Consider the following 27,771-nt stretch of genomic DNA (forward strand, 5'->3'; position numbering starts at 1 on the left):
TTTCAGAGGGTCAATGTGGTATTCTTATTCTCATGTTTCTTTAATACTTGTATTGCATAAATGCTTTCTTTCAAATGTTGTACTGTAACCTGTTGCTATGGGGCATGGGATTCCATGTTCCAAGTAACAGATAAACTGAGGAATTTCTCTTGGGGAAATTGTAAGAAATAGATCCAGGCAATTTTATAAATATATCTAAGAAGTTTTATTTCAAGATAGCACAGTACGTGTCTGCCCAACAGAAAATCCTCAGGTTATCTGTTACTTGGAACATGGAATCCCATGCACCAAAGCAACAGGTTACAGTACAACATTTGAAAGAAAGCATTTATGCAATACAGGTATTCAAGAAACAGTTTGATGCCCAGATAAGTAATGTCTTTGTGCCACTCCAGAAGGGGGTCGCACCTTTAATAGGCCGCATAGACTCCTTAGGCACCGTAACGTTAAGGAGGAAGGATTTCGAGAGGTTCACCTTGAAGCCCAAGGCCTGTTCATAGGAGGCGATGTCAGCCTGGATCGCTGGAAGAGAGGGTTGCGGTCTCTTTACTGGAAGAAGCACATCATCCGCAAATAGGGATATCTTGTCTTCATCCATGCCAAATGTGACACCCCCTATATCCGGGTTGGATTGAATGTGCTCCACGAAGGGTTCTATGCTGAGCGCAAATAGGAGGGGGGGATAAAGGGCACCCCTGATGGGGGCCCCTCGAGAGGTTAAAAGGTTCCTAGGCGACCCCGTTGACCATGACCATGACCTTAGAGCGTGGTGTGAAATAATTCGGGCCATGCCAATGAAGGTCTCAGCGAAGCCAAACCGACATAGGGTCCAGGTCATAAAGGCCCAGTCAACCTGGTCAAAGGCCTTCTCTGCATCGAGCGAGAGAAGTACCGTGGGTTTGCCCTACCTCTGTGCTTTCTCAATGATGTGAACTACTTTACAGAGTTTATCATGGGTCTGCCTCCCCTTGATAAAGCCAGCTTGGTCGGGCTGCACGAGGAACGGCATGATGTTTTCCAGGCGGGCAGCCAAGATTTTGGAGTATAGCTTGGCATCCAGATTTAGGAGCGCTATAGGTCTGTAAGAAGTGCAATCAGAGTGGTCTTTCCCTTGTTTGGGAATGACGGAGATCAGTGCCTCACCCATCGAAGGGGTCACCTTGTGCGTAACAGCGATGTCGTTGAAGAGCATCACTAGTTGGGGGACGATTTCCGGCGCAAATGTACGATAGAAGTGGGCATTAATGCCGTCAGGGCCAGATGATTTTTGGACCATAAGCGAATTGATTGCTTTTTGGACCTGCTCAGCGGTAATGCGGCTACCTAACTCCTCATTGGTGGAGGCGGGAACCTGGGACAGGGCAAGGTCCTCCAAGTATTGGTCTTGGGCGCGTGTGTCTAATTGGTCTGCATGTACAGGGAGTGATAAAAGTCCACAAAATCCTTGGCCTTCCCCATCTCTCTCTGGTGGGAGACCCCGTCCCTGCAACTATGCACTTGCAGTCCTTCTCCTGCCGCACTCATAGCTGACATGCCAAAAACGAGCCCACCTTGTTCCCTCCCTCATAATTACGGGCTTGTAGGCATAGGAGGGTCTTTTCAGGCGCATTAGTGTAGATAACTTGAAGCTTCCCTTTAACCTGAGTAACCTTACAGAGGAATTGTACAGAAGGAGTAGACTTATGGTCATTCTCGGCAGTGTGAAGCTCACCATCGAGAAGAAGGTGTTCCCCCTTGCGTTGTGCCTTAAGCGTGGCCTCTAGCTCAATATGCTTCCCCCTAGTAACTGCCTTGAAGGCGTCCCAATTATTGGCTAGGGCGGTTTGCTCCGGGTCGTTGAGTTCAAAGATTTCTGCAATTGCTTTTCTTAGTTCGTCCCTGAAGAGTCTGTCTCTACACAGGAAGTTGGGAAAGTACCACTTAGTGAGTTTGGAGAGCGGGGCAGGCCAGTCTAAAACCAGCTTTAAAAGTGCGTGATCCAAGAGGCAAATCGGGTGAAATTGGAATCCTGTCACTGTAAAGAGAAGGGCCTAACTTACAAATGCATGGTCAATCCTGGAGTATGTCCTATGCGAATGTGAGAAAAAGGAATAATCCCTGGTCATGGGATGGGCCAACCTCCAGGCATCTACTAATCCCAACCCCATAAGCGCTTCTTTAAGTGTTTTGCTGAATAGCCCCCCTGGTGCCAAGTCACATATCAGATTGAAGTCTCAGACCAGAAGGATGTCACCCTCTGTGAACCCCTCTAATGTGTTAAGAAAAGAGAGCAAAAAATGGTGCTGCCCTGTGTCAGGTGCATAAATCGTGCCTATTGTGCAGGCTCGCCCCCGCGGCTCTTCCCTAACCATCAAGAACCTCCCCTCCTTGGCTGTCTTTGTGTCATGGTGATGAAATGGGACCAAGATATGAAAAAGGAGAGCCACTTCGTTGTGTTTCGTGTGTGCAGAGGAGCGGAAAATCTGTGAATAGGCCCTATGCCTAAAATGCTGTTCCTTCTTGCATGGGAGATGTGTCTTTTGCAGGGCAGCTATTTTATTCTGATGATCGTGTAAGAATTTCCAAACCCGATTCTGTTTATTAGGGGCATTGAGGCTCTTCACATTCCATGTTAAGCAGTTAACCCCCATCAGCTAGTGTTCGAACCTTCCACTTTTTGCACCCCCTGAGCTCTGGGAAGCGCTACCCTCCCATCACCACCTCCCTCCTCCCATCATACTACAGCAATCTAAAATAAAAGCATAAAGAACCGTGACACCCAAACAATACTAACCATAACAAAAAAAAACATAACTGTAAGCTCATGGATTCTCTACCGCAAAGGAGATCCGAAATTTGAGCATTGTCTGGGGTGAACCAAATTCCACTTCCAAGGCCCGTTGAAGTGTTACATAGGTACCAATCTGATAGGAGCTAGGAATAATCCAAAGTGCCAATGACGGCCAGAGCACCCTCGACCCTCTCCTCTCCCAACCTCAGCCCTAATCAACAGAGTGTGTGATGTCCCAAGGGCAGGAGTCTTAGGCCCCTGCCAGGACCCACCAGCTGCGGACTCGCTCAAGGCCCCACCATGCAGTACGGCAAGTGTACAGTGGGTATCAGATACTTCATCAACCCGTAGTGTTCTTGCCAGCTCTTCGCTGCTGTCGCCAAGGGTCCCCCCTTGCTTCCTCAGACCCGTTGGTTCTTCCACCTCTCAGTGCAGTGGTATTTCTTGTTATCTAGAGAAAAGGCTAATCCAAAGGGGTAAGTCCATCTATATGTCACCTTGTGGTCTCTTAGTGCAGTTGTGACAGGGCGGAATAGCTATCGTCTGGCAAGTGTGGATGGGCTACATCCTGGTAAAGGGAGCATTTTGCGCCCTGGAAGGATACCTTGTTGGTTGCTAGCGCTTTCTGTAGAACCAGCTCCTTGATTTAGGAGGAGCTGAATTTTGCCAGAACGTCCCTGGGCATCTTGACTTTGCATGCAGTGCGGGGCGCCACTCTGTGGACCCGCTCAAGACGCACCTCCAGCTCAGAGTCTGAAGATTTCCAGATCGGGACCTTCGCAACCTTCTTCCAGGCCCCTCACCCGAATGTTGTCCCATCGGGAAAGATTCTCAAGGTCCTCACATCGAAGCACTGCGGCTTTCAGCTGGGATCTCAAGTCATGAGAGTGAGTCTCCAAGAGACGTACGCGATCCTCCAGCTCCTGATACTCTGCTTCCAGGTCAAGAGCACGGGCCCCTATCGACTTAACATCTGTCTGCAATGCCACCCATTTTAGCTTTGAACGCATCGAAAGAGGCCCCCATGTCAGCCTTGATTTTGTCTCTGAGTTCTTGTTTAAATTCACACAGAGAGGCCATCAAATCCTCGTGTGTGAGTGCAATCGCTCCGTCTGGTTGCGCTACCCCTTCCCTGCCTGGACCTTTAGGAGTGTGGTTGAAGAAGCTTGAGACCTTTGTGGGATGTACTTTTTTGGGTGGCATAGGGACCTGCGCCCTCCACGTGGTTGGGATCGTTCCACCGTAGGAAGGAGAAAACCCCCCCACTCCAGGGGGAATTGGGTTTTGTCTCATCACCCCTTCACTGCGCCCCTGCGTTGGCTGGGAGATCTTTTTGGACAGGAATATGTGTGAGCAGCACAGGCAGCATGGGTCTCCACTGGGTCAGGCTACCACCCTGGTGGAGGTGTAGATAATTGCTCAGGTCTGTCGGTTGGGGGTTCACTGCCTGGGCTTCAGAAGCTGCTGCCCGAGTTGCTCTGCCCCTGGGACCTGCCTCCCGGGGCCCAGAGACCCTCCTCAGATCAATTAGGCAACAACTGGAAGCAGTCCCTTTCTGCCCGCTCCTGCACTTGACCCCGCTGACAAAGAATCCTTGAGGGGTGTCTAGATCTGAGCCTCAACCCCACCCAGGGCCTCATTGGGACTCCCCGCTCCACTGTCCACATGCCGCTCGATCTGGTGCCACAAGCTCCCTGTCACTGGAGCCTCGCCATATTAGAGCTTGCTTGTTGAAGGGTGCTGGACCCAGGAACCCCCTAGTAACAGTAAGAGGGCACCTGAGGCAGAGGCAGCATACGGGATACAGGGCCACGGGTCAGGGCTCCGCCACGAGGCTGTGAAATGGAGACTGACCACTGCCATTTTAAGGTCAGGTGCCAGGTTGCTAGTGAGTGCTCCCAGTGTCTTTGCTCGTGTCAGGGGCTTCCCCCCACCTTTCTCCGAACCTGGTATTCCATTCAATGTCGGGCGCCAAGGCCTGCAGTTCCCCCAAGGGTTTCCTTCGTCCACTGCGAGTCCCAACATAGAGCACCACTCTCCCGTCGCAGGTGCCGCTGCTGGTCTCGTACTACCGTAGACAATGAAAAAGAGGCTGGGGGGTCAGCAAGGTATTACCCACGGTGTCCACTGCCTCTGTAGGTGTCACGGGGCTCCCCTCAGTACCCGGGGCCACTGCACTCATAGCAGGAATCAGACTCGGGAGCGGCCGCTACTTTAAGAGACGCAGCAGGCTCCAACCTCAGAAACAATCCTGCCTCAAAAGCACAACTGCCAGGGCTTCCAGCTCGTCGCCGGGGACTACCCTCGCCACCTTCAAACTGCAGGTGAGTCAGATTTGGGAGCTGTAGGTGCCTTATATTAGGTAGATAAAGCAGGGCCTGGAGAGGAGCCCATCAGAGTTACGTCCAATTGGTCATGATGGTTGGCCACGTCCCATGGATTTGCATTTTTAGTATTGTTTTTATGTGCTTTACTACGTTTTCCCAATTTTATTAGCTTGGTTTTATTTCCCATTATTTGCAGTACACAAGGGAACTTGCCTTTCTGCAAACGTAGTTGATGGACTGTGGTTCGTTTTTTATTTTCCCCTCACTGTTTCCTCTGATGAGCACCTCAACACACCCCCTTCTTTCCCACCCCAAATGTTGGGTTGTAAAGGCAGCCAAACAGCATGTCCGCACCCCACCAAAGACAAGCACACCTGTGTTTGGAAGGTGCTGAATGACCACCATGCTGCCTGGTCTGGGTCAGACTTTATCTGCTGCGTTTGCATTCTAGTGAAGCCCTGTTTGCCATGTGGTCTACCGGGAAGGATCTTTGCTGCCCCACGCTTGACCCAGGGGTATCTAAAACTGATTGGACTTGCCCCAATTGCTTGTTAAGGTTCTTTAACTTCAATAGAAGTCTTGTCAGAAAGCTGATAAATCTTTAACCATTGCAAGGATCCATCATCACTTGCTACGCTGCACTCTAACCAACGCTTGAAAAAAAGAAGTTGAATTCTTTGAATTCTTGCAATCACAAGATATCAAACTTGCATTTATTATGGAGACTTGGATGGATGAGAGCTCAGGTCCTAGTACAGCTTTTATCCATTCCGACGTATTAACAACCTTATCTCCTTTATTGGTTTGTTGATCTATAGAACTTCAGGCCCAGGAACTGCCTTTATGGATAGTATAGGTCAACTGCTCAAGAACAAGGCCAATTTTGCCAACTTCACAATGCGCAGCGATTTTAATGATCATCTGGAGAATCTGGAATATAGAGATTCAGCAAACTTGATTAATCTTATGAATACTCTTGGCCTACCTCAGTTGGTTACCACTGCTTCTAACTCAACTGGCCATACGGTGGATGGCATTTGTCTGATAATACTTTGCTAGCTTTTTCTGGGACGATGACTTTAACCTGGTCTGACCATGCCGTTGTAATGTTCCATCCAAAATCTTACACTAAATTAATCCCTTCTAGTGCTGTTAAAAGCTCTGTTATTGGCTTCCAATTTAGGCTGAATCATTTGATAGTAATCTGTTATCATCTCTTCCCAAGGTCTCTAAATTTTTCGACCAGGACATTCAGATTATAACTGCTGGTTTAGGTGAGCCATAGATTAACTGGCCCCTCTTAAATCGGTTTGTAAAAAAGATTAACTCCCTCCCAACCCTGGTTCTTGCAGAATCTTAAATACCTGACACAGCTCTGAAGACACCAACAGCATCCTGGAGGCAAAATTATAACTTCAGGGAAAAAACTCTCTATAAACAAAAAATCTCTGAATACAAGGTTCAGATCTTTGTGGAGAAATCCACTTATTTTTAAAAAAAAATAATTTCTGGCAAGAACTCAAATAGAGAGCACTTCTCTAATGTTCAAAAACTTACCAGGTTTTGTGACCAGGATAAAATAGACGGCAGTCAGACCCTGTGCAACAATATTGCTGCTGCTTTTCAAGCAAAAGTATTGTATTTTTTTTTTCAGAACAAAACCAAAAGTATTGGATATTTTTAATACTTTTTCTAGCTCTCCGGGGCAAGCCCCAGTGCCATCGCTGGGTGCAGGTGCTCCAGTCTCTGGAAGTGCCTCCTACCAGACTCCAATGACTATTTCATCCGTCTCTAGCCCACCGTCTCTCTCCTTTTTTACTTCTTTAATGGCGGATCAAGTTCAGGATCTCATTCTCACTGCAAAGTCTCTGGACCCTTGTCCTCCAAAGAATTTACGGCTGGTCTCTACTACTATAGCTTGCCACTTAGCAACCACTTTTAACTAAAGTGTAGCTTTCTAACAAAATGGAAGGTAGCCTTAATTATACCTTTGATTAAAAGAAAAATAACACCTCAACCTGCTGGACGTTTGGAATTATCATCCCTTTTATCGTCTCCCTTTTTCAACTAAGATTGTGGAATATGCAGGTAACAAGGAACTAACAAATTTCTTGGAATCCAATAAACTTTTGGACCACTCTCAGTTCAGCTTTCACTTTAGCACTGAGTCTGCTTTGATTACCGCCTCGGAGGAATTGAGAGCCAATTCTGGATAATGGAAATTCTGCAGCATTGATTCTTCTGGATCTTTCATCTTTTCTTCTAGCTCCTTGTGTCTTCCTTGTGGGGTTCCCCAGGGCTAATTGTTGAGCCCCACCCTTTTTAGCTTAGATGTGATGCCCATCTATCCTGAAGAAATAGTTTGGTTTCTCTGCTATTAGCTACGTAGATGACACCCAGATGACAGTCTCCGTAGCTGAAAACCAGCAGAAATCTGCTGCAAACTTTCTTAGCTGTATGCAGCACAATAGCAAATGGATGACAAGCAATTGTCTGAAATTAAATTCCGGCAAAACTGAAATGTTGCTGCTCTGTAATAATGTCTCTTTCTAGTCTCTAAATTGGTGGCCTTCTGAGTTAAGAAACACACCTGTGCTGGTATCAAAAGTGAAACAATTGGGTGTTGTTTTTGACAACCACCTGTCCTTTGATAAGCAGGTAAATGCAGTGACTTTCTCATCTTTTATCACTTTAAAAATCCTGAGAAAAATTCTTCATTTTGTCCAAAGGTCCAAAGGTGGACTATTGCAATGCTTCGTTCATTAATATTCAAAACTGCTGTTGAACAAGCTACAGATACTGCAGAATTCTGCAGCACAGCCATTACTTGGAATACAGAAGTATGTATCTGCCTTCTAGGCCTTGCATGATGTAGGACCGGACTATTATAAAAATAATTTCATCTGGTACACTCTACCGAGGGCACTGTGATCCTTGGCAGCCTTCAATGTGATTGTCCCCAAATATAAAAGAGCTCGTTGGGGTAGAAGATGCTTCTTATATGGGACAGCTAAACGGACAACCCTACCCCACTTCATAATAAAACCTACACTTCCTTATCTTCCTTAGGAAGAATCTTGAAACTTAGCTTTTTAACTTGTTCATACTGTTTAGGATGTTGCTTTCTTTCTTTTTGCTTTCTTTACTTCTGTTGTTAAACTTGTGCCAAGCAGCCTCCAGGCAATCGAGTGCAAAGGACCTTCATCTCCACCAGTGTGAGAGTTGCCAAGGTAACCAGATCCAACTCCATGTTCCCTTGGATTTAAAAGGGAGCAAAAACAACTGGAATCAAAAATATTTTGGAAGATCAAAAATGACCCAATCAATGACTTGATACCAACTAAAAATCAAAAATCTATTTTTACTCTCAGCTCAAGTTGGAGATTTTTCATTTCCAACTTAATGGATGAGTGGTACTGCTAAATACAAGTTCTGGATCACACAGTTAAACACCTATATCAGAAAGTAGATTATTAGTTGTTTGGGTGGTAGTCCACCAACAATTATAATGTCAGAGCCATTGAAGATTTGAAACTGATCTCAACCCTGTAAATCATTTAAAAGCATCAATACAGATGCAACGTCAAACACAAAACACATTAAAAATAGGGAATATTGTAATGAACAAATAAAGACCAAATGACAAAAATCCAATGAGGGGAACCGAAGTTTTGAACTTCCTGCACATAAACAATCATTCCTCTCAACGCAGGCACCCTTGTACTATAGTGCAAGGGTGCGGCATCAGCACATGGTGGATAATTGTGCGCCAGCGCTGGGGTGAGCAAAGGGATCCGTCATATCGTTTGTAGATATGACGCATCCCTGTGCTTCGGAATGAACACAGCACAGCTAAACGACTTGAGGCACAGCGCTGCGTTAATTCCTTGTAGATAAGGCCCAAAGTACTTAAGGCCTACTTTTTAAATACTATCCATCCTGTCATATGGGCATTTTGCGGCTACCTTAGAGGTGACTTGTAGGGATGAAAAAGGTTTTCTGCCTTGCAAAAGGTTTGTTTTGCAAAGCAGCCTTAAAACTGCAAAGCCACATTGCAGGGGTAGGCCCAGAGACATGTTTTGCATTGTGAGTTTAGATTTGGCACAATATGTGCTGCAGTCCACTGGTGACAATTAATTTATAGGCCCTTTGCGCACTTTTTTTTACCATATTCCAGAGACTTATAGGTTTGTAAATTGTGCCAATCAGGAGTGTAGCCAATTTCACATGAAAACGATCAAACAAATCTAACAAAAAATAGAGGTGAACATGAAAACATGGCCATTTCCTTACAGTCTCTTACATTTTCTACATACATAAACATTCAGGGGCTTTTGTATAAGCCTGTTGCTCCGCCGGTGGATCACTTTTTGTGATGGTCCGTGGGCACAGGAGCCTGCTCCTTATTTACCAGGAAGCACCACGCCACTTTTTTGGCTTAATGCTGCCTTGTAAATATAGTTCCCTTTAACACCGTTTTCTGCATTAAAGGGGCATGCAATGGGTTTTGCTGGGGGCGTTACTAGCAACATCCATGGTTTTTTAACACTGCCCAAGATTTACGAGAAATCGTAACTCTGAGGCAGCGAGGAGAAATATCTTTATTTCTCCTCCTTTTTCCTTTTTCTATGTATGCTGGATTTTGCAGCACAAATAGAAAGAGGAAAAAGCCTCCTGTGATTGTTTTTGTGCAGGAATGTTTCCCTTCCTCAACAAAAATAATCATCCCTGCAACGCAGGCGCCCTAGCACAATGGTGCAAGGGTGACTGCATTCACGCACGGCAGCCCATTGTGCGCAAGTGCAGGGGAAAAGGACAGGAATGTGCAGTATCTGATAGATACAGTGCATTCTTGCCCTTTTCTTTTGCTGTTAGGCAGAGCAGCAGGAAGGCCACTTAGACCCCCTCCTGTGGCTGTTTGAAACTGCAGGGACCACCACTTATTGGGACAAAAAAAACATTTGAAGAGGGGCACGCAGACCCATCTAGGGTCAAAAGTTATATATAAAAATTGGGACGGGGCTGTGTGGCCCCCCTACTGGGCCCTATATTACTCTGGGGACCACCACCACCGGAGCTAGCAGTGCCAATTAAAGGAGCGATAATGGCTGTGGGAACCACCACCCCTCAGGGCCGGCTCCTGCTATTTCTTGAGATGCCCACCCTTGTAGTTACCTCAGGTAACTATAACTGCTGAATTTCACTGGTTTTGTACGAGTGAAATCTGAGCCTAACTAGAACATTTGGGTAACCTTTGGTTTTTTTGAATGAATTTCAAATTTTTTTTAATGTTATTTCCTAATTATGTATATCTATTTTTCATCTGTTATTAACTGACCGTGCTTATTTTTTTAATTTTTTTAGGGATGGACATTCTCACTTATTGCTGCTTCTTTGGTTGGTGCATTAGGATCATCATTTCTGTATGGTTATAACCTTTCAGTAGTAAATGCCCCTACACTGGTAAGTGTCAAACCTATTATCGGAAGTCAGTCAACTTGCTGACGTTTGCCAAAGACTACCTCAAAAATTATCATTGCTGCATAATGTTTTGCATTGTCATGCTTCTTCAAATGTTTGATTCTAAATCTGTTTAGAACTTTAAAACAATTAGGGGTCTATTAGGATGGCAGGCGATGATCCGCCCGCCATCTTCCACCGCCCACCTACCAGTTCCCCCACCAAATTACGATGGCTATGGGGACCCCGGCGGATGGAAAGACTGCCTGCCGGTTTTCCACCAGGCGGACAGGCGACCGGGCGGAAAAGGGCTTCAATATGATGGCGGTGTCTGCATGACACCACCATCCATATGAAGATGGGTGGCGGTGCGGGGCTTTCCATGGCGGAGACCCCGCCATAAAAAGCCAGGCAGAGTTTACTTTCGGGGGCCCGTTGTGGGTCCCCAGGGGTAGGTGGCATTGGGGGTGCACTTGGGGTTACCCATGGTACCCCCTCCATTTGCATGCACAATGTGGTGGGCACCGCGTGGTGCCTGCCACGTTGTGCATGCATGTATTGCATTGTGGCGGGTGCTGCTTACAGCACCGCCCACCACAATGCAATATATGCAGGATGCCACTGCCACCGTGGTGGTGGCATCCAAATTTCCATGGTGGGACCGCCGCACTATGGCGGTCGGACGGTTTCCCGGTACGGTGGTGGGCGGGCCATCATAATAGGCCCATTAGTGTCTGGTGATCATTTTAGAAAATTGGAATAATATAATGTTTGCTGTGTACTTTAAAAGACAGCTGCTTTTTGGAACCTGGTTTAAAAAACATCAATTAAAATGTGTCTATACTCTGCGTTGGCCTTGGACAGGTATTTGTCTTCTCTGACCTTATCGGTTTTAAGTCTAAGTGCCTAATCAATTTTTCTAGTATTGTATACCTAGCATTGTTTATATGTTTTGCCTTTAGTCATTCCCAATTGTTTACTTGAGTTTTTTGTCTTTAAATTACTAAATGTGTGTATTTATGGTTTACATTTTCTTTCTTCACACTGATTGTTTATGAGGTGGTGCCCACTTTCTTTTATCAAACACATATGTTCACTAATTGTTTGATTTTGTTTCAAGGGAACATCATGCAGCAAGCTCCATTTTACAATGACAGCACATCTTCATATATTTTGTTTGGGAATCTCTAAACCCTTAATACTTCTATTAATCAGAGAGAGGGTGTTCACCCATTAGACCTCAGACACTCTGGATATTGTCATGCTTCAAGAGAGGTATATTTGCATTATTTGTCTTTGTTAGAAATGGGGGTCTCTAGTTAGCAATCATTTGCATCATTGTCCAAGTAGGGACCCTTCTTCCAAGTCAGGGTAAGGGGGATATACTTCTAAAATAACCCCTGCTCACCCCCTTGGTAGTTTGGCACAAGCAGACAGGCTTATCTCAGAGTCTGTGTGTAAAGCATTTGTGTACAAATTCAGTAATACAGTGAAAACATTACAAATGGACACCACGCCAGTTTAGAAAAATACGCAATCTTTATCTAAGCCAAACAAGACCAAAACGACAAACAGCAACAATACAGTAATCAAAATAAAAGGTAGAAACACTTCTGCCCATAGCAAACTATAGTTGCAATACTTTCAACATAAAGTACTTTGGATGCGTCACAATCACAAACAAAAACTGCCACAGGAAAGGTGATGCATTGGTTCCTTACGCCCAGGGAAGGAGATGCATCAGTTCCTTACTCCAGGGGAGGTGATGCGCTGCTTCCTTACTCCAGGGGAGGTGATGCATTGGTGCCTAACTGCCATGCAGGGGCTTACTGATCTCGGACTCCGTAGATCGGTGCACTCAATGCAGATTGCAGCGATTTCTCCAGCCGCTGTCAGGCACTTAGTCGGTTTCTTCAGTGATGCATCGGAAACCGGTGCGGATGAGTCAAGCTTCTTGGAGTTGCGCTGCTTTTCCAGCTCCCAACAGAAGGAACAACCCGCAGAGACCCAATTCAGCAACAGGCACCTCTTGGCAGGCCAGAACTCCAGGCAAGGAAGTTCAGGGGAGCTGGTGGTGGAGTCTTTCAATCCCTGAGATTTCAAAACAGCAGGCAAGCTCTACTTCAAGCCCTTGGAGTTCTTCCTCAAGCAGGAGACACAGCACACAGCAAATTCTTTATCCTATCCGTGGTAGAAGCAACCACTGCAGGCCAACCCCAGACAGCACACAGCAAAAGGGCAGTACTTGTCCTTGGGTTTTCCCAGATTTTCTCCTTGGCAGAGGTTGCTCTTGAATTCCAGCAGTAAAGTAAAGTTCAGGGGTCTGAGCCCCCACATTTATAGTCCTTTTCTCTTTGTTCTCTGGTGTCAGAGAAGCTCTTTGCTAAGCCAAAACCAGTTCTTTCATCTCTGGTGCCACTGCCCAGCAGGAGGTGGAGACAATTGAAGAACTGGAAAATTTCGTTCTCAGGGTATACTTACTAATATAACAAAAACTTGGCACAGAAGCTGTAATATGAAAAGACATCTTTATTAAATTTAACATAGTGAGGCCACGTCACCCAGAAGCCGTAGCAAGTGAATGAGGTAGTCTGAGGAATGAAGAGGACAGAGGCCTTTTACATGTTTTTAGTGTTACATGACTCAGTACAAAAAAGAAAGGGGCAGTTCTAGCTTTTGCAAACATGCAAAAAAAGAACATTCCTTCGTACACAAGCTGCAGAAACCCATAAAAAAACCTGGCACATCCCCATCGTAAACAGGCCATAAAGAAGAGAGCAGAGACAGGTGTGAGCAAGATTAGGCAGGGTGTGTGTGCGATGAAAAGGTTTATGGTAGGCTGTGCCTTGATGCTATCTCGCTCGGCCACTGGGAAAGGAACTGGTCGGGCAGGTTCGGCCTGGGGCAATGGTTCCAGCTTGCCCAGGTCACAGAGAAGTCAACCAAGGTGTACGTGTCCTTTGGAACCATGTTTGGTTTTAATCATTGGCCTATGTGAGGGTAACTCACAAAATGGCTGCCGTACACAAAATGGAAGCTAAGGGTTCAGGACGCAAATTACGATTTCGAGGTGAAATTATCACTCGAATATGACGAAAATGCTTGTACATAGTGTACTAGCCATTCTCGGTCTTTTGATACCAAAAATCGTCAAGATACGACGATGTTTATGACACAGGTCCAAAATTTTCTGTACCACAGACGCTCCTTTTGCCCTTACATAGGCAATAACCTAGTCTCACGCTAGTCTGAGTCCGGGTCTATATTTATCAAATCATCAAGATGTTGCTGAAGCATAATTCAATTACTTAACTACTCTCTCGGGACAGGTCTCCTTACACACGCAGTAGCACAAAGGCCATATATGGCAGTACCAAATATGAAATGCCTCTATCTGTACTATGTGGTATAATACCACACACCCAACATTTAGTTATGTTCACTACTACCTGTTGTAGATGCAGAAACTGTACAAAAGGAATTATCAGTAACTCTGACCTCCTAACTAGTCCATGTTCAGGTAAAATCTGGAAAGAATGCAAAGAAGTAGAAGTAGGAAGAGACATTGGTTGGGAGGTGGGTGCAAATGTGAATTGGGCAGCAAAAACAATCCCACCCATAAAAGACAATGCCATGTTTAAAAAACACTAGAAAACACGTCATTAAGAACATATAGACAAAGTAGTGACCGCTATTACAAATGAAATCATAATTTTCACAACCCTAAGCAAAAGGTAAATCCTAAAATTATCTAGTAACATTGTAGGTCTTCCTATGCATTTTCTGTAATTTATTATATGTTCAAGTGAGACAGTGGTGACCCTCATTAATGTTCTGAGGTGAAAAGAGGATACTCTTCCACAGGAAATGGACTTTGTTCTGCTTTTACTAAACAGAATACTACTTAAAAATAATGCCAGTTGAACAATAAAATCATTCTCCTAACACTTAGTCTATACAATCACACGGAAACCTCTTGTGAAACCAACTATGCCCAGAGTCTGTTCAAAAAGCCTCTCTGGCAGGATTCTATTGTCCAATCAAGTCTGCTCCCGTTGTTGCATGGGCCTTTGGATTCAGGCCTCCCATGCTCTGATGCTCAGTATCTGTTGGAGTGCCCTCCTGGCAAACACTCATAGCTCATTCAAAAAGTCTCAATGTCTCAAGGCAGTGCACCGTATCTCTCCTCTGCTGCAGACACAACAGATATGGGCACAGATCATCTCGTGCAGACCCGGGACCATTCTCAGATTCCAACACTCATCATTCAGTGTCAGAGAACGCTAAGGCTGCTCTTTCATGGGCACCAGAATCGAGTCCTTTTTGCCACTCTTGGATCCTCCGGTGCACTGCACTTCCGTTGAAGCAAAGGAAAAAGGGGTTGTGTGTGGCCAAAACTCAGGCCAAGGGGCTCAAGGGACTGCACACTGTCAGAGGTTAACCAGCACATTACAGACGCTCTTTTGCACTGAAATTCGCAAGGGACTGCACACTGTCAGAGGTTAACCAGCACATGACAGGTGCTCTTTTGCATTGAAATTCGCAAGGGACTGTGGCAAAAACCAGCTCCTCCTTCTTTTCTGATGTTGAACGCCTTCTGATGAAGCAAGTGCGATGCTTTAAACAGTTTGTTGTATAACAAGGGGACTGCAAACAGGTGGCCTGCGATCTTCAAAGGAGTGGCCACACGCCATTGTACAATTGTGCGTTGAAATACACTGTCATTCTCAAAGGCAATACAAAACCAAAGGCAATAGGCAAAACAGTGCCTCTATGCTCTTCAATTGGGTTTCCGTGTGACAGCATATCCTTCACCATTTAAGGGTAAACATCGACATGGGAATTCTATCTGAATGGATATCCTCACACATAGTTGCATGTCTAATGTGGCAAACACATTTTATCTCAATGATTGCATATAGGTGTTCCTAAATTCCTCATCTAGAACATCTCAAAAGCACGATCACATACATGTTATATGATAATTGTGCATCAGGTGGGACTATGCAATGCAAAAGCTAATGATCAAGATGTGGGAACAAAAGACAAGAACTAGAGAGTCCTGGTATTTCCATTATTTAAAATACATCTGGTTTATTAAAATTAAAGCAGCAGAAAAAGGAACTAAAAACCAAATTAGAATAGGCATTGAATTTGTCATATTAAAAAAACGTAATGTGTCTCCTATTGAGGTGGAAAGCTTATCTTACTATAGTATTGAGTCAGTTAATCAGTCCTAACAGTCCTAACAGTCAGACTGGAAAAACATCAGAATAGGCCTAAAGAAAATTCTCAGAAACCAGTCTAGTTATGCAACATGGAATTATACATAAAATGGTGGTCCATGGTACATTACTGCAATCTGAAAGTGCGAACCTGAACAATACACTAATAATAAATAAAAGTTAAATGGTGAAAGGAATACGGAAAAGAGAATAGGACACAGCTAAAATCCCCAATAACTAGGCCTGATGTGCTTGGGTGATAGTCAGGCATGTGACACAATACCAAGAGTATGGGTGATACACAAAAAAAATCACAATAGTCTACAAATGTAACTCTACCGTTGGCCACTACACCATATACGGTAATCTCAGCTAATGTTCCAGTTCCTTCTTCAGGAAAAAATGAAACCTGGCTTCTTTTACGGTCCAGAGCCATAGGAAAGCCACTTAGGAAGCAGAATAAAACTGACTAATGTGAAATAGAAATTAGGTCACCATGTACAAGAGTCACAAATCTATAATTTATCCTTACGTCCAATCATGATATATAATTTTAGGGCTGCCTGTTCCTTACAGGAAAGGGCAGTATCGTGACTACAAATGACACAATTTGCTGTTTATTTTTCTTCAATACTTATAGCCAAATTTGACATACACTGGTGAAGTGCTGTCTGTCTGGTTCACAATATGTAAAAAAATCATATCTGTGAATTTTAGCATCGGCGAAAATTTTACCCAACTGTTGACAGCGACACGTATCGTCATACATGTCCCCTCACAACAACACGGGTGAATTTGTAATAATTTCTTAAGCAGCAACATACAACATAAAACATGCAAAAACGCACAAAACCGACGTCAAGCCATCAGATATACTCGCTGTAAAACGATAGCATATATAAATTAGCGGTGACGCATAACACCGTGTAAGGATACCCTCCTGTTTGACAGTAGATCATTTGTATTATACACAAATGTATGCATTTACTGAAGCCAGAGACACTTTCAAGCTATGGTAAATGACAAGAATGCTGTGTTAAAAACCCATTTAACTCAATTTCGACTTTTATCTTTGGGGCACCTAAAAATAAAAATCCTACAATTATATTACTCATTAATCATCCTCAGAATGTGCTTTACAGACTGCTAAGATTGGACATTAAGCATATCACATCTAATTCCCTTGAAAAATGAGTTTTTACGCCTGCCCCAAGTGAAAACCAACATGCAAATTACCTGATAACAGTAACACATAACTTAAATCAAATTTTAATACTAGGAGGTCATAGTATGAGTATTAAGCTTTATAAATATCAAAAAACGATTTTAAAAAGCACTTATTTTTTTTCTCAAAGAATTTTTCCATAATTAATAATTTTTCGTTCAATTAAACCAATTATCTGTTTTTATGATAATTCCACATATAAAGGTAAGATGCATCCCTTGCCTATCATTTTTAGGTGCATTCATTTATGCGCTTACGCACAAAAAACCTAACTTAACTGTCAAGTTCTACACGACCTAATGGTCTTTTTAAGAATACTCACGCCAAAAAGGTTATCAGTCAGGAGTGACATCATGTGGAAGATCAAAAATCAGGAAGATCAGAAATATACTGGGCTGCAGAATCAAAGAATCTCCAGAATCCCCGTGCACGGAGTACCTTCTTACTAGAATCCTGTTGTTCTGTCCTCCTCAGTTTATTTCAGTCTCCTGGCACGATCACTCCCACAGAAAGTCACTTCTCTGATGATCCCCGAGTTAGGGCGCCAACTGAAGAACTGGAAAATTTCGTTCTCAGGGAATACTTACTAATATAACAAAAACTTGGCACAGAAGCTGTAATATGAAAAGACATCTTTATTAAATTTAACATAGTGAGGCCACGTCACCCAGAAGCCGTAGCAAGTGAATGAGGTAGTCTGAGGAATGAAGAGGACAGAGGCCCTTTACATGTTTTTAGTGTTACATGACTCAGTACAAAAAAGAAAGGGGCAGTTCTAGCTTTTGCAAACATGCAAAAAACCAACATTCCTTCTTACACAAGCTGCAGAAACCCATAATAAAAACCCGGCACATCCCCATCGTAAACAGGCCATAAAGAAGGGAGCAGAGACAGGTGTGAGCAAGATTAGGCAGGGTGTGTGTGCGATGAAAAGGTTTATGGTAGGCTGTGCCTTGATGCTATCTCGCTCGGCCACTGGGAAAGGAACTGGTCGGGCAGGTTCGGCCTGGGGCGATGGTTCCAGCTTGCCCAGGTCACAGAGAAGTCAACCAAGGTGTACGTGTCCTTTGGAATCATGTTTGGTTTTAATCATTGGCCTATGTGAGGGCAACTCACAAAATGGCTGCCGTACACAAAATGGAATCCAAGGGTTCAGGACGCAAATTACGATTTCGAGGTGAAATCGTCACTCGAATATGACGAAAATGCTTGTACATAGTGTACTAGCCATTCTCGGTCTTTTGATACCAAAAATCGTCATGATACGACGATGTTTATGACACAGGTCCAACATTTTCAGTACCACACAATATTGTGAAAGGCAGACCAGACCCATTCAGGTGAAAGGAAATCGCCTCCCCCTACTCTAAATGCAGCCCAGGTCTATTCAGCCAAGCCCTGACTTACCCTGGAAAGCCAGGACACACCTCACCCCTCCCCACCCAAGTGGCTATTTGCACAGAAAGCACATCCCCAGACCCTGTCACTCCACAGCCAGACAGTCAATACACAAATCTATCAGAGGCACACTGGATGGCTAAGCAAGACAATTCCCACTTTCTAAAAGTGGTATTTTTGAACCCAGCATATAAAAATCATCCTTCTAAAAAATGCATCTTTATATTTTGAGTTCAGGCATACCACTTTCCTATCTTGTTTCCATGGGCAGTTATACTTATACGATGTTATGAGTAAACTTCCCATTCTGTCCTAAGGGGCAGATAGCCTTTCAATAGTGAAAAAACAAAATTCCCTGTAGTTCACTATCAGAACATGTCACAAACATCAAAACATGTCCTCCCTTTCACAAACACTACACCCTGCCCACAGGGGTACCATGGGCCTACCTTAGGGGTAACTCACATTTAAGAAAAGGGAAGGTTAGGGCCTGGCAAGTGGGTGCCATTGCCAGGTTGACATGGCAGTACTGAACTGCACACAGACACTGCAATGGCAGGCCTGAGAAAATTTTGCAAGGCTGCTTGTGTGGGTCGCACAATCAGTGCTGCAGGCCCACTAGCAGTATTTGACTTACAGGCCCTGGGCACACACAGTACACTGTACTAGGGACTTAGTAGTAAGTCAAACAAGCCAGTCATAGAAACACTAATCCTTATTCACAATATGCACTTTAACAATGAACAGCAGTGGTGAAGTGCCCAGAGTCCTAAAACCAACAAAAACAGGGTCAGAAACAGGAGGCCAAAAAGCAAAATGTCTGAGTATAAACTCTCTGAAAAAGTCAGGTCTAACAGTCTTCTTCCACCTTTTGTACGTAGCCCTATCATCTACACATCTAGTCCACAAAACAGGTGAGCAGGACCAATGCCATAGAACTGCAAGATATAAACTGTAAACCTGCAATATTTCAACACTACATGTAACACATGCCCTTAAAAATGCACTACGGATGAGATTGCTTTGCATATGTTCTAGGCCTGGATCAGACTGTGTGCGATACTTCCTGTTGCATAATGATGAATATGCTGATTTGATATGCTGTAGCAAATGTTCTTGGCTTAGATCCTTGAGGGCCCCGGGAAAAATTGTTCCATTAAGATAATAGACTCATACTTTCCTCTAGATTAAGATTAACTGAAGTTTGCATTGGGTCAAACTTGCAAGACGTAATGTGGTAATGATGAGCAGATGTTAATATTTGATTACTACTTTTAATTTGACAAACAAAAATAGAATAAATGTCTCACAAAAACCGGGTACAACGAAATCAAAAACAAAAATATGAGAGCGCAACATAATAACAGAACACAGAAAAAGCAGCACACAACACAACAGCGCAAAAATCAACACATCAACTCATATATACCGAAGTGTAACATAAAAATACGCACATATTACCACCTCAAGAATTCTGTTTCATAGTGTAGGTGACTGGACCAAGAACTGCCTTGCTTGTCTCCAAGTGTATTAGTGTATTATTGCCAGTCAAAAATGTTTTGTGCTGATGCTCTTTTAAAGACAGATGTGAAAATGTATCAGACATATGTGTAATTAGCTGAAATCTAGTAGAGCATCACAGATTCACTAAGAGCTCTACTTTTGATATGCATTTCCTCCTAAGTATCTCTTCTAAAACCCTAGCTTCACTCAAAGTCATGTCCCTTAGCCTAGAGTAGCTAAAAATGAAGGGGCATATTTACAAGCTCTGTGACCATCGGACTGTCACTTATTGTGACGTTTCGGTGGGGCACAGGGCTCATCAGTATCTACAAGGCCATGTAATGCCTACCTGTGTGGATTTTCATGGCCTTGTAGATATGGAGTAAGGCGAGGCAGCGCAATTCGCTACCGTGACTTACGCTGTGTGGAAGAGTTGTCCCATGGGTCTTGCTGTGGGTGTTCACCCTCAACATCCATGGAATTTGTCACTGCCCCAGATTGACAACATCAGGTAAACGTGGGGCAGCGCCAAAACCTTGTGCCTTACTAGAGCAGGCGTAACAAGACATATAAAGAGGAAAACACCTCTTGTGACTGTTTTTGTGCAGTAAGGTGCCCCTTTCTGAAAAAAAAAATAATGGTGCCTACAACACAGACACCTGTGCAACACGGTACAAGGGTGCTTGCATTGGTGCATGGCTGCAAAATGTGCACCGGCTGAAAGGAAAGGAATGCACCGTATCTTGTAAATACGGTGCACTCCTGTCCTTTTGAATTGGCGTAGGGCAGCGCAGCAAAATTATTTGCAACACTGCCCTACACCAATTAATTGTAAATATGTGCCTAATTTGCTGATAGTACTCAAATCTAATATTCAAATATTTCAACTAAGATTTTTGATATTATACTGTCTAACACAAGTTTAGTTTATGTTAATACTGAAAATATTCATAGAGCTTTGATGATAACACTTACATTACTTTTTCCACAGTTCTGGTCATTATGATGCCCAGACTGTCTCATAGCTCTGCCCCATTAGTACCAAAATTGTGGTCTCATATTGAATTGGTGAAATACTTCCCAATACATCTCAGTCCAGCAGATGCAGCTCCAACAATTCAATTTGTCCATCCAATATATTGCATGACCGATTAAAAGCCAATAAAAAAAAAAACACAAAATGGTTTTGTACCAACAGAAACATTGTCATACTGAGAAATGCATGCTGAAAAATTACATAACAGCAGATATAATATTTATCATATATACAAAGGGGGAAATTTACTAAGCAGTTACAGCATGCAAAGCTGCAACTAAAATTGTGTGTTGTCAGAAAAGAAGAGTACTATAGGGCACCTTGCACCAGTACTGGTATTTTAACTATTGGGTAAAATAGTTATATAAATGAAGTCATAACTTAAATGCTAGTTAAGACTATGGATTCTGTTTCTGCAGTCAAACATTTTCATGCTCAATGGTTTCTCAACCAGAAACTAAAAAGGTTCCATGCATTAAAACATGATAAAAGTAAGAAGCATTTATTTGACTGAGAAATCTTTATTCCTGTATGCTTTTAAACACTTACCCAGGTTATATACATATTTTATAACTTCTTAAATCAAAAGACAGAACTTGAACCCAAGAGAAAAGACATTTTTGTATATGGGGTGTTAAAGGTGGAAAAACACTTAACTCACAATCTTAAAAATCAGATATTAAGGGTTAATTTAGTAAATAATATAGAGAAACTAAAATTATACTTGAGGGCAAAGTGATCACTAGGTTAGTAGATTAGAATGTTAGCATCCCTTTAGCATGTAGATATATTCCTTTCTCTGTAATATAAAACTGTCAACAAAATCTCAGTAAGAACTTAGGGGCAGATTTACAAGCCCCTTGCGCCACGTTTACGCCGCTGATGCATCACGCAAGGCGGCGTAAACGTGGCGCATCCCTACGAGGCATTTACAACGTGATGCATCTATGGAGATGCGTCACGGTGTAAGGCCCTGCGCCACATGAAACCTGCGTCAGGTTTCATGTAGGCGTTCCAGTGCCGGGGGGGCGTTCCGTCGCAGGAACGCCCCTGAAAAGTGACTCAGTGAAATCTACAAGATTTCACTGAGTCACTTTCCCAACGCTGTTGCGTCAAAACCCTGCGCCTGCTTGAAGCAGGCGTAAGGCTTGACGCACCACGTTAAAGATAGGGGAAGTTGGAAAAGTGCTGGAGTTGTGTGCCGCACGCAACACAACTTCAGCACGGCGCCAACTTTACGCCCAAGATGCGACACTCATCTGTTCATTCCTGCGCCAGGGTGCGCCGCATTGTAAATGCGGCGCATCATGGGTGGCGCATGGATCAACTTGCATGCCGTATCTTTCCTGGCGCATCTCTGCCGATTTGCAGAGATGCGTCAGGCAACGTAAATCTGCCTCATAGAACCTAATTACGATGTCGGTGGGACCGCCACCGATAGGCCATCGGTGGCAGTCTTACCACTATACAGGCCATTGGTTTCAACCGCCACATTTGGATGCAGGTGGTCGGACAGCAGAGGTCAGGGGGAAAATCGCCACCTCTGCCAGGACCCAAGATCCCGTCGGGCAGTGTAATGAATGTGCTTTTCACTAAAATGAAACACCCAAACCCTGCACTCCCACTTTGGAGGCAAAAATATCACTGCACCTTTAAATAATAAACTTTGAGCAACATAAATATAACACACAAGTTAATTTCTGCAATATTCTAGAAAGGCTGGCTGAATATATCAGTAATTGCAGATTCCCAAATGAAAAGTGACTAAAATTTACAATTAGAATAAAATGCAGTAAAATAAAAATAGCTAAGAGTAGAACATATATATATGTATTTGGTTAGGAACACCTCACCGATTGAATTTGCATCATCCTTGCCAACTCAAGCTGTGGGAAGCCCGTGAACAGCCCAGGAAGGAGTTCAATCAGCACTCAAGTTCTGTCACCTCCACAGCAATATGTCTAATCTGTGGTGAACTTCCACCTGTGCCTCGAAGGTTCTCAGCTTAAATATCATTACTAAACGTAAGACGAAGCTTCTAGAAAACCTCGCCCCTTCTCATGAGAAAGAACCGAGCTGACTGTACCAGTCTGCGCAAAGGCCAAGACGGAGGCTAGCCAAGCTCCCATATTTTGACTTTGAGGCTGAGTTGCACATTCTACAGATAATATCAAGTTCACTCTGGTCAGTGAAGAGCAAAAAACAAGTGAAGAGCAGAGACCTGCCCTCCCCACTTCGCAGTTACGTGCGAGCAGCAAAGCAAAGCCAGAGAACAAAATGACATAAGTCCATTTCAAAGCCAATAGTAAGAACTCATAATTAAAAGCAACTTGAAGCAAGGCAAAGTCAGAAAACAAGATGACATGAGGCCATGTCCTCCCTGAGCCCCACGTTGTTTAACGTTTACATGGCCCCACTGGAGGGACTCGTCTCACCCTTTGGAGTCACTATCGTCAGCTACGCCGACGATACACAACTGGTGGTGACACTCTCCCACCCCAAGCTTGAGCCCTCCAATCTCCACGACTGCCTTACCAACGTATATCAGTGGATGAGTGACTCTGCTTTGAAGCTAAATGGCTCCAAAACAGAGATTCTGCTCCTTGGACAAAAAACCGCGAACCTCCCCTCTCACATGTGGCCCGCCTGCATGGGCGAACCCCCCACTCCCAAGAAGGAGGTCAAAAGTCTTGGAGTGTGGCTGGAGACTGACCTCACCTTCAGGACCCAGGCTAGAAAGACGGCCGGCACCTGCTACGGTTTACTTAAATCTTGCAGGAAGGTAATTCCACTTCTACCTTTTCAGTCGCGTCTCATGCTGATCCAGGGCTTAATTCTATCGAGGCTGGATTACAGCAATGCTATCTACCTGGGCGCCCCAGAATCCACCCTTCAAACTCTTCAGAAGGTTCAAAATGCCGCCGCCCGACTCCTCACAAACACCCCGGCCAGATCATCTGCAAAGCCTGCGCTCAGGAAGCTGCACTGGCTCCCGATTAGGGAAAGGGTCATTTTTAAGGCCCTCTGCCTTGCTCACAAGACTCTTCATAACACTGGCCCTCCTATACTAAACAACTGGATCACCCCCTATAGACCCACCAGAGCGCTCCGCTCGGAGCACGGAAACCTTATCACGATCCCTAAAGTGAAAAAGGTCCGCACAGGTGGCCGCCGCTTCTCAGTTAACACTGGAAAGAAGTGGAATGCACTCCCCCTGAGCCTTAGGACAGAACCTAACCTCCTTCGGTTCAGAAAAGCACTCAAAACTCTTCTCTTCCCCTAAAACTGTCACTTTCCCGGACTACACCCCCTCGTGAGTAATATGGTTTCAGCGCTGGGATACCCACTGGGTGACTACGCGCTCTACAAATCCCCTAAATAAATGTCAAAGCCAATAGTAAGAACTCATAATTAACCCAAATAACTTGCAAGCACTGCTGTGCACGCACAAGCAAGGCAAAGTCAGCACACAAGATGACATGAGGCCATGTCAAAGCCAATAGTACTGTTCTACTCCGTGACAGCTCCCACTAAAAGACAGCAAGATAACAAGACAGAAGAGAAGCAGGCATATGCAGGACCATCCTACATTAAGGCTAGGGTAAAATAACACACTAAAGTCAATTAAAATGTCTGTAGCCAAACCACAAGAGTGGCTCTTTCACTACAGGCAGCGGTCAGAATCCTATCCCTTCAATGGCAGTGGTGCATGCCCAGGCACCACCGTAGGGATTAGGATGTCCCTTTCCGAGTGCTTTTTCATGGCAGTACGACCACCATGGAAAGGCAGATGGAAATGGACTTTGGGAACCCCAAGCTGGGTCTCCAGGGGCCACTGCTAAGCAGTCCTGGGACACATCTAGTATCCCCCCACACATCCATGCAATGAGTGCCAGGCACCCCATGGTGGTGGCACACAGTAAATAGATGTGCACAAAGTGCTTTTTTCAACTGAGGCTTGTGCTGTGGCTCTTTTCCTGGGCCGCAACACAATCCACAGGTAGAAAAAAGCACTTCCAACCATTTGCATATCGATCTGATCCTAATTGGGTGGATGGGACTGCTGACTTATTGTCGAGCAGTCTCCTGCCTGCTGGATGACGTCGGCGGTCTGACCAACCACCATCGTAATTCTTCCCAAGAAAATGCTATGGGTCCATAAAAACCAGAAAACTTGGTAAGAACTTGGATAGATTGGATGAATTTCACCAGTAAATTCTATGAAAAGGTGCAGTCCTTTTGGCTAAGGTATATATAGATATGATAGAGAAAGGCATTTGACTGTCTGTTTTTATTCTTCCTAAGTGCCATTTATGAGAAATACAGTTTCTCAACTAATGTGTCCAAATACATATATATAATATATAATGAAGGAAATGTTTGAGTTAAAAAATGGCCTAATTACTGACAGGTTTCCACTTGAGACAAAAATGTGTCATGGCTGGTCTCTCTTCCTTACACTTTCCAACCAGGTAAATGAATGCTTAGCTGTGTACATTACAAATTACAATGAGAAATCTAGGAAAAATCATTTATGAACAGAATAATAACTTGTATTACAATTCTGCTTTTCAGTCCTGTATTTGCATTAGAGACAACTCTGCAATTAATGAACACCTACGGTAAATTGTATGGTCAGGAGCTGAATGTGCAAAACATTTAACATTAACTATATATCTCACTGCTATTTCAAGAGCAGTGTAATCACATTTCAACATATGTACTTTATATTATGCTTTGTATATTTTATGCATGAGGTGTAGAAATAGTAACAGTTCGATTTTTTAAATAAATGCTATAGAACAAAACATTTAAATGCTAGTTTTTTAACTGGATATTTTCCTAAGAAATAGTACATGTGTAATTTGTTAATGCTATGAATATAGTCCTATTGAAGAAGCACAGTAATTAAACTTTGGTCTCTGTCCCTTCATTTGAAAGTAATATCAGATGTCAGAGTCTCATTTTAAAGACCAATTTCTTCCAATTGTCATGTACTCAAAATTGAAATAATAGGTTTACAAATTCCATGTAAATTACATGCAATGTGAAAGAGTCTAAAACTTCGTAGTGTGAACCATATGCTTGCATGGCCCTGATCTTGAGAAGTAGAGCCACAAAACTTACTTTGCAATATGAAGGCTTTAAATGAGTCTCCATCTCTCCGATATTACGAATGCACTAAAAGTGGACTGGAAAAGTTAAGTATTGTACTTTATTTTAACCACTGCTGCACAAGTCTTTCATGGCCAATGCACTACTATTTAGTAGTTCTTCACCTTAAACAAATATAAAGTCAATGATAGATTAATGCAGTAAATCACTCCTCATAATGACAATAAGCACATTTATTCATCAAGGTTTTTTGGATGTTATCCTTGTCTGGAGAGATATAAAGAGAGAGGAACCTAAAACTTGGATGATTGACTTCTCGTAACGTACACTGTCTCCATATTAACCCTTCAAAGGCAGCAATACAAAGTCCACTATTTGCAAAAATGACACTATAAATGCCACATCATGATTTAAGTGGAGATTTTTTACTACCATCTAACAGACCAGTTTTTGCTATACTTCTGCAATATGTTTTAGAATTTTCTAGCACACATCCTTGGCTTGGATTCATTCCTCTCCTGCTAAAAGCTACAAAATGCTTGTTGTTGCCTGCAGGTGCTGATATATATAAATTCCTTGAATCTTAAGTTCTAAAATACTGTCATTTAAGGCCTGTGGCACATTTTAAGCTTGAGGAATTAAGTCCCCATGAATCCTGAGGGTCCCTGGGGGCCAACTAGCTCACCAGGTACGTCCAGTAAGCGCCACAGAGTTGCGTTGCAGAGAGGTGTAAAACGGGTGTGGCCTCAGATCACCTCTCTGCAATGCAGCTCTGTTGCGCTTACTGGAGGTACCTGGTGGGCTAGTTGGTCCACAGGGACCCTCAGGATTCAAGGGGAATTATTCCCCAACTTAAAACCTGCCAGGGGGTGTGTCTGCACAGTGGTGAAGGGAGGGGGCGGGGCCTGATGTGACATGTCTGTACTTATGCAATCACTCTGCCAAAACCCAGGCACTTATAAATTCACCATGCACTGTCCTTGCAGTACTCTAATTATCCAATCAGTACCCATGTACTTATGCAATGACCCAGGCACTAACACATGCACTGCTACAATCCCCTCTGCACTACCCAATCAGACCTCTAATCACCTGCATAGTACTGATTCACTCCTCTAATTACCCAGGTTATACTCATGCACTCCAGAAATCCCTCTGTCACTACCCTTGCACTCCTCAAATCACCCATCCAGCATCATGTACTTATCCAAAACCCAAGCAGCTACAAAATCACCATGCTCTGTCCTTGCAGCACTCTAATCATCCAATCACTACCCATGTACTCATGCAATGACCCAGGCACTAGCACATGCACTTCTACAATTCCCTAAGCACTACTGATGCAGTCCAGCCATCTCCTTGTCACTACCCATGCACTCCTCCAATCACCCAGCCAGCACCATGTACTTATCCAATCACTCATGGCAAATACAGAGGAGGTCATGCTAATCACAGGGATCCCCCAACACATAGTGTTCCCTGGTCTATGTAGGTGTTTTCACTGTATTCTAAGTGCCTTTTAGCATAGCACTGGCTCCGGTCCTTGTTAGTCAGTCAGTTACCACCAGTACCCGTCAGTAAAAAGTTGGGGGCACGGGAGGAATTTCTGTTCCTCTGTTGGTTCTTTCTGCACATCTCTTGCTTCTTCATGCACATTTCTTCATCTTTCTGGACTTCTATTGCCTCTTTCTGTATTTGTCTTGCTTATTTCG

The 27,771-nt window shown here is 43.8% G+C and overlaps 1 protein-coding gene across 3 annotated transcripts in view; it reads left to right on the forward strand.

The window, feature by feature from the left end:
• The window catches only part of SLC2A9 (solute carrier family 2 member 9), a 2,336,117-nt gene that overhangs the window by 933,444 nt on the left and 1,374,902 nt on the right, over window positions 1–27,771 (forward strand). For all 3 annotated transcript variants that reach the window (XM_078678475.1, XM_078678476.1, XM_078678477.1), the window contains one exon: window positions 10,462–10,560. In XM_078678475.1, the coding sequence (XP_078534601.1) occupies window positions 10,462–10,560 (99 nt within the window). The remainder of the gene's footprint in view (window positions 1–10,461; window positions 10,561–27,771) is intronic.

The sequence above is a fragment of the Lissotriton helveticus genome, chromosome 2_2 (assembly GCF_964261635.1).
Source record: "Lissotriton helveticus chromosome 2_2, aLisHel1.1, whole genome shotgun sequence".
NCBI classification, from domain to species: Eukaryota; Metazoa; Chordata; class Amphibia; order Caudata; family Salamandridae; genus Lissotriton; species Lissotriton helveticus.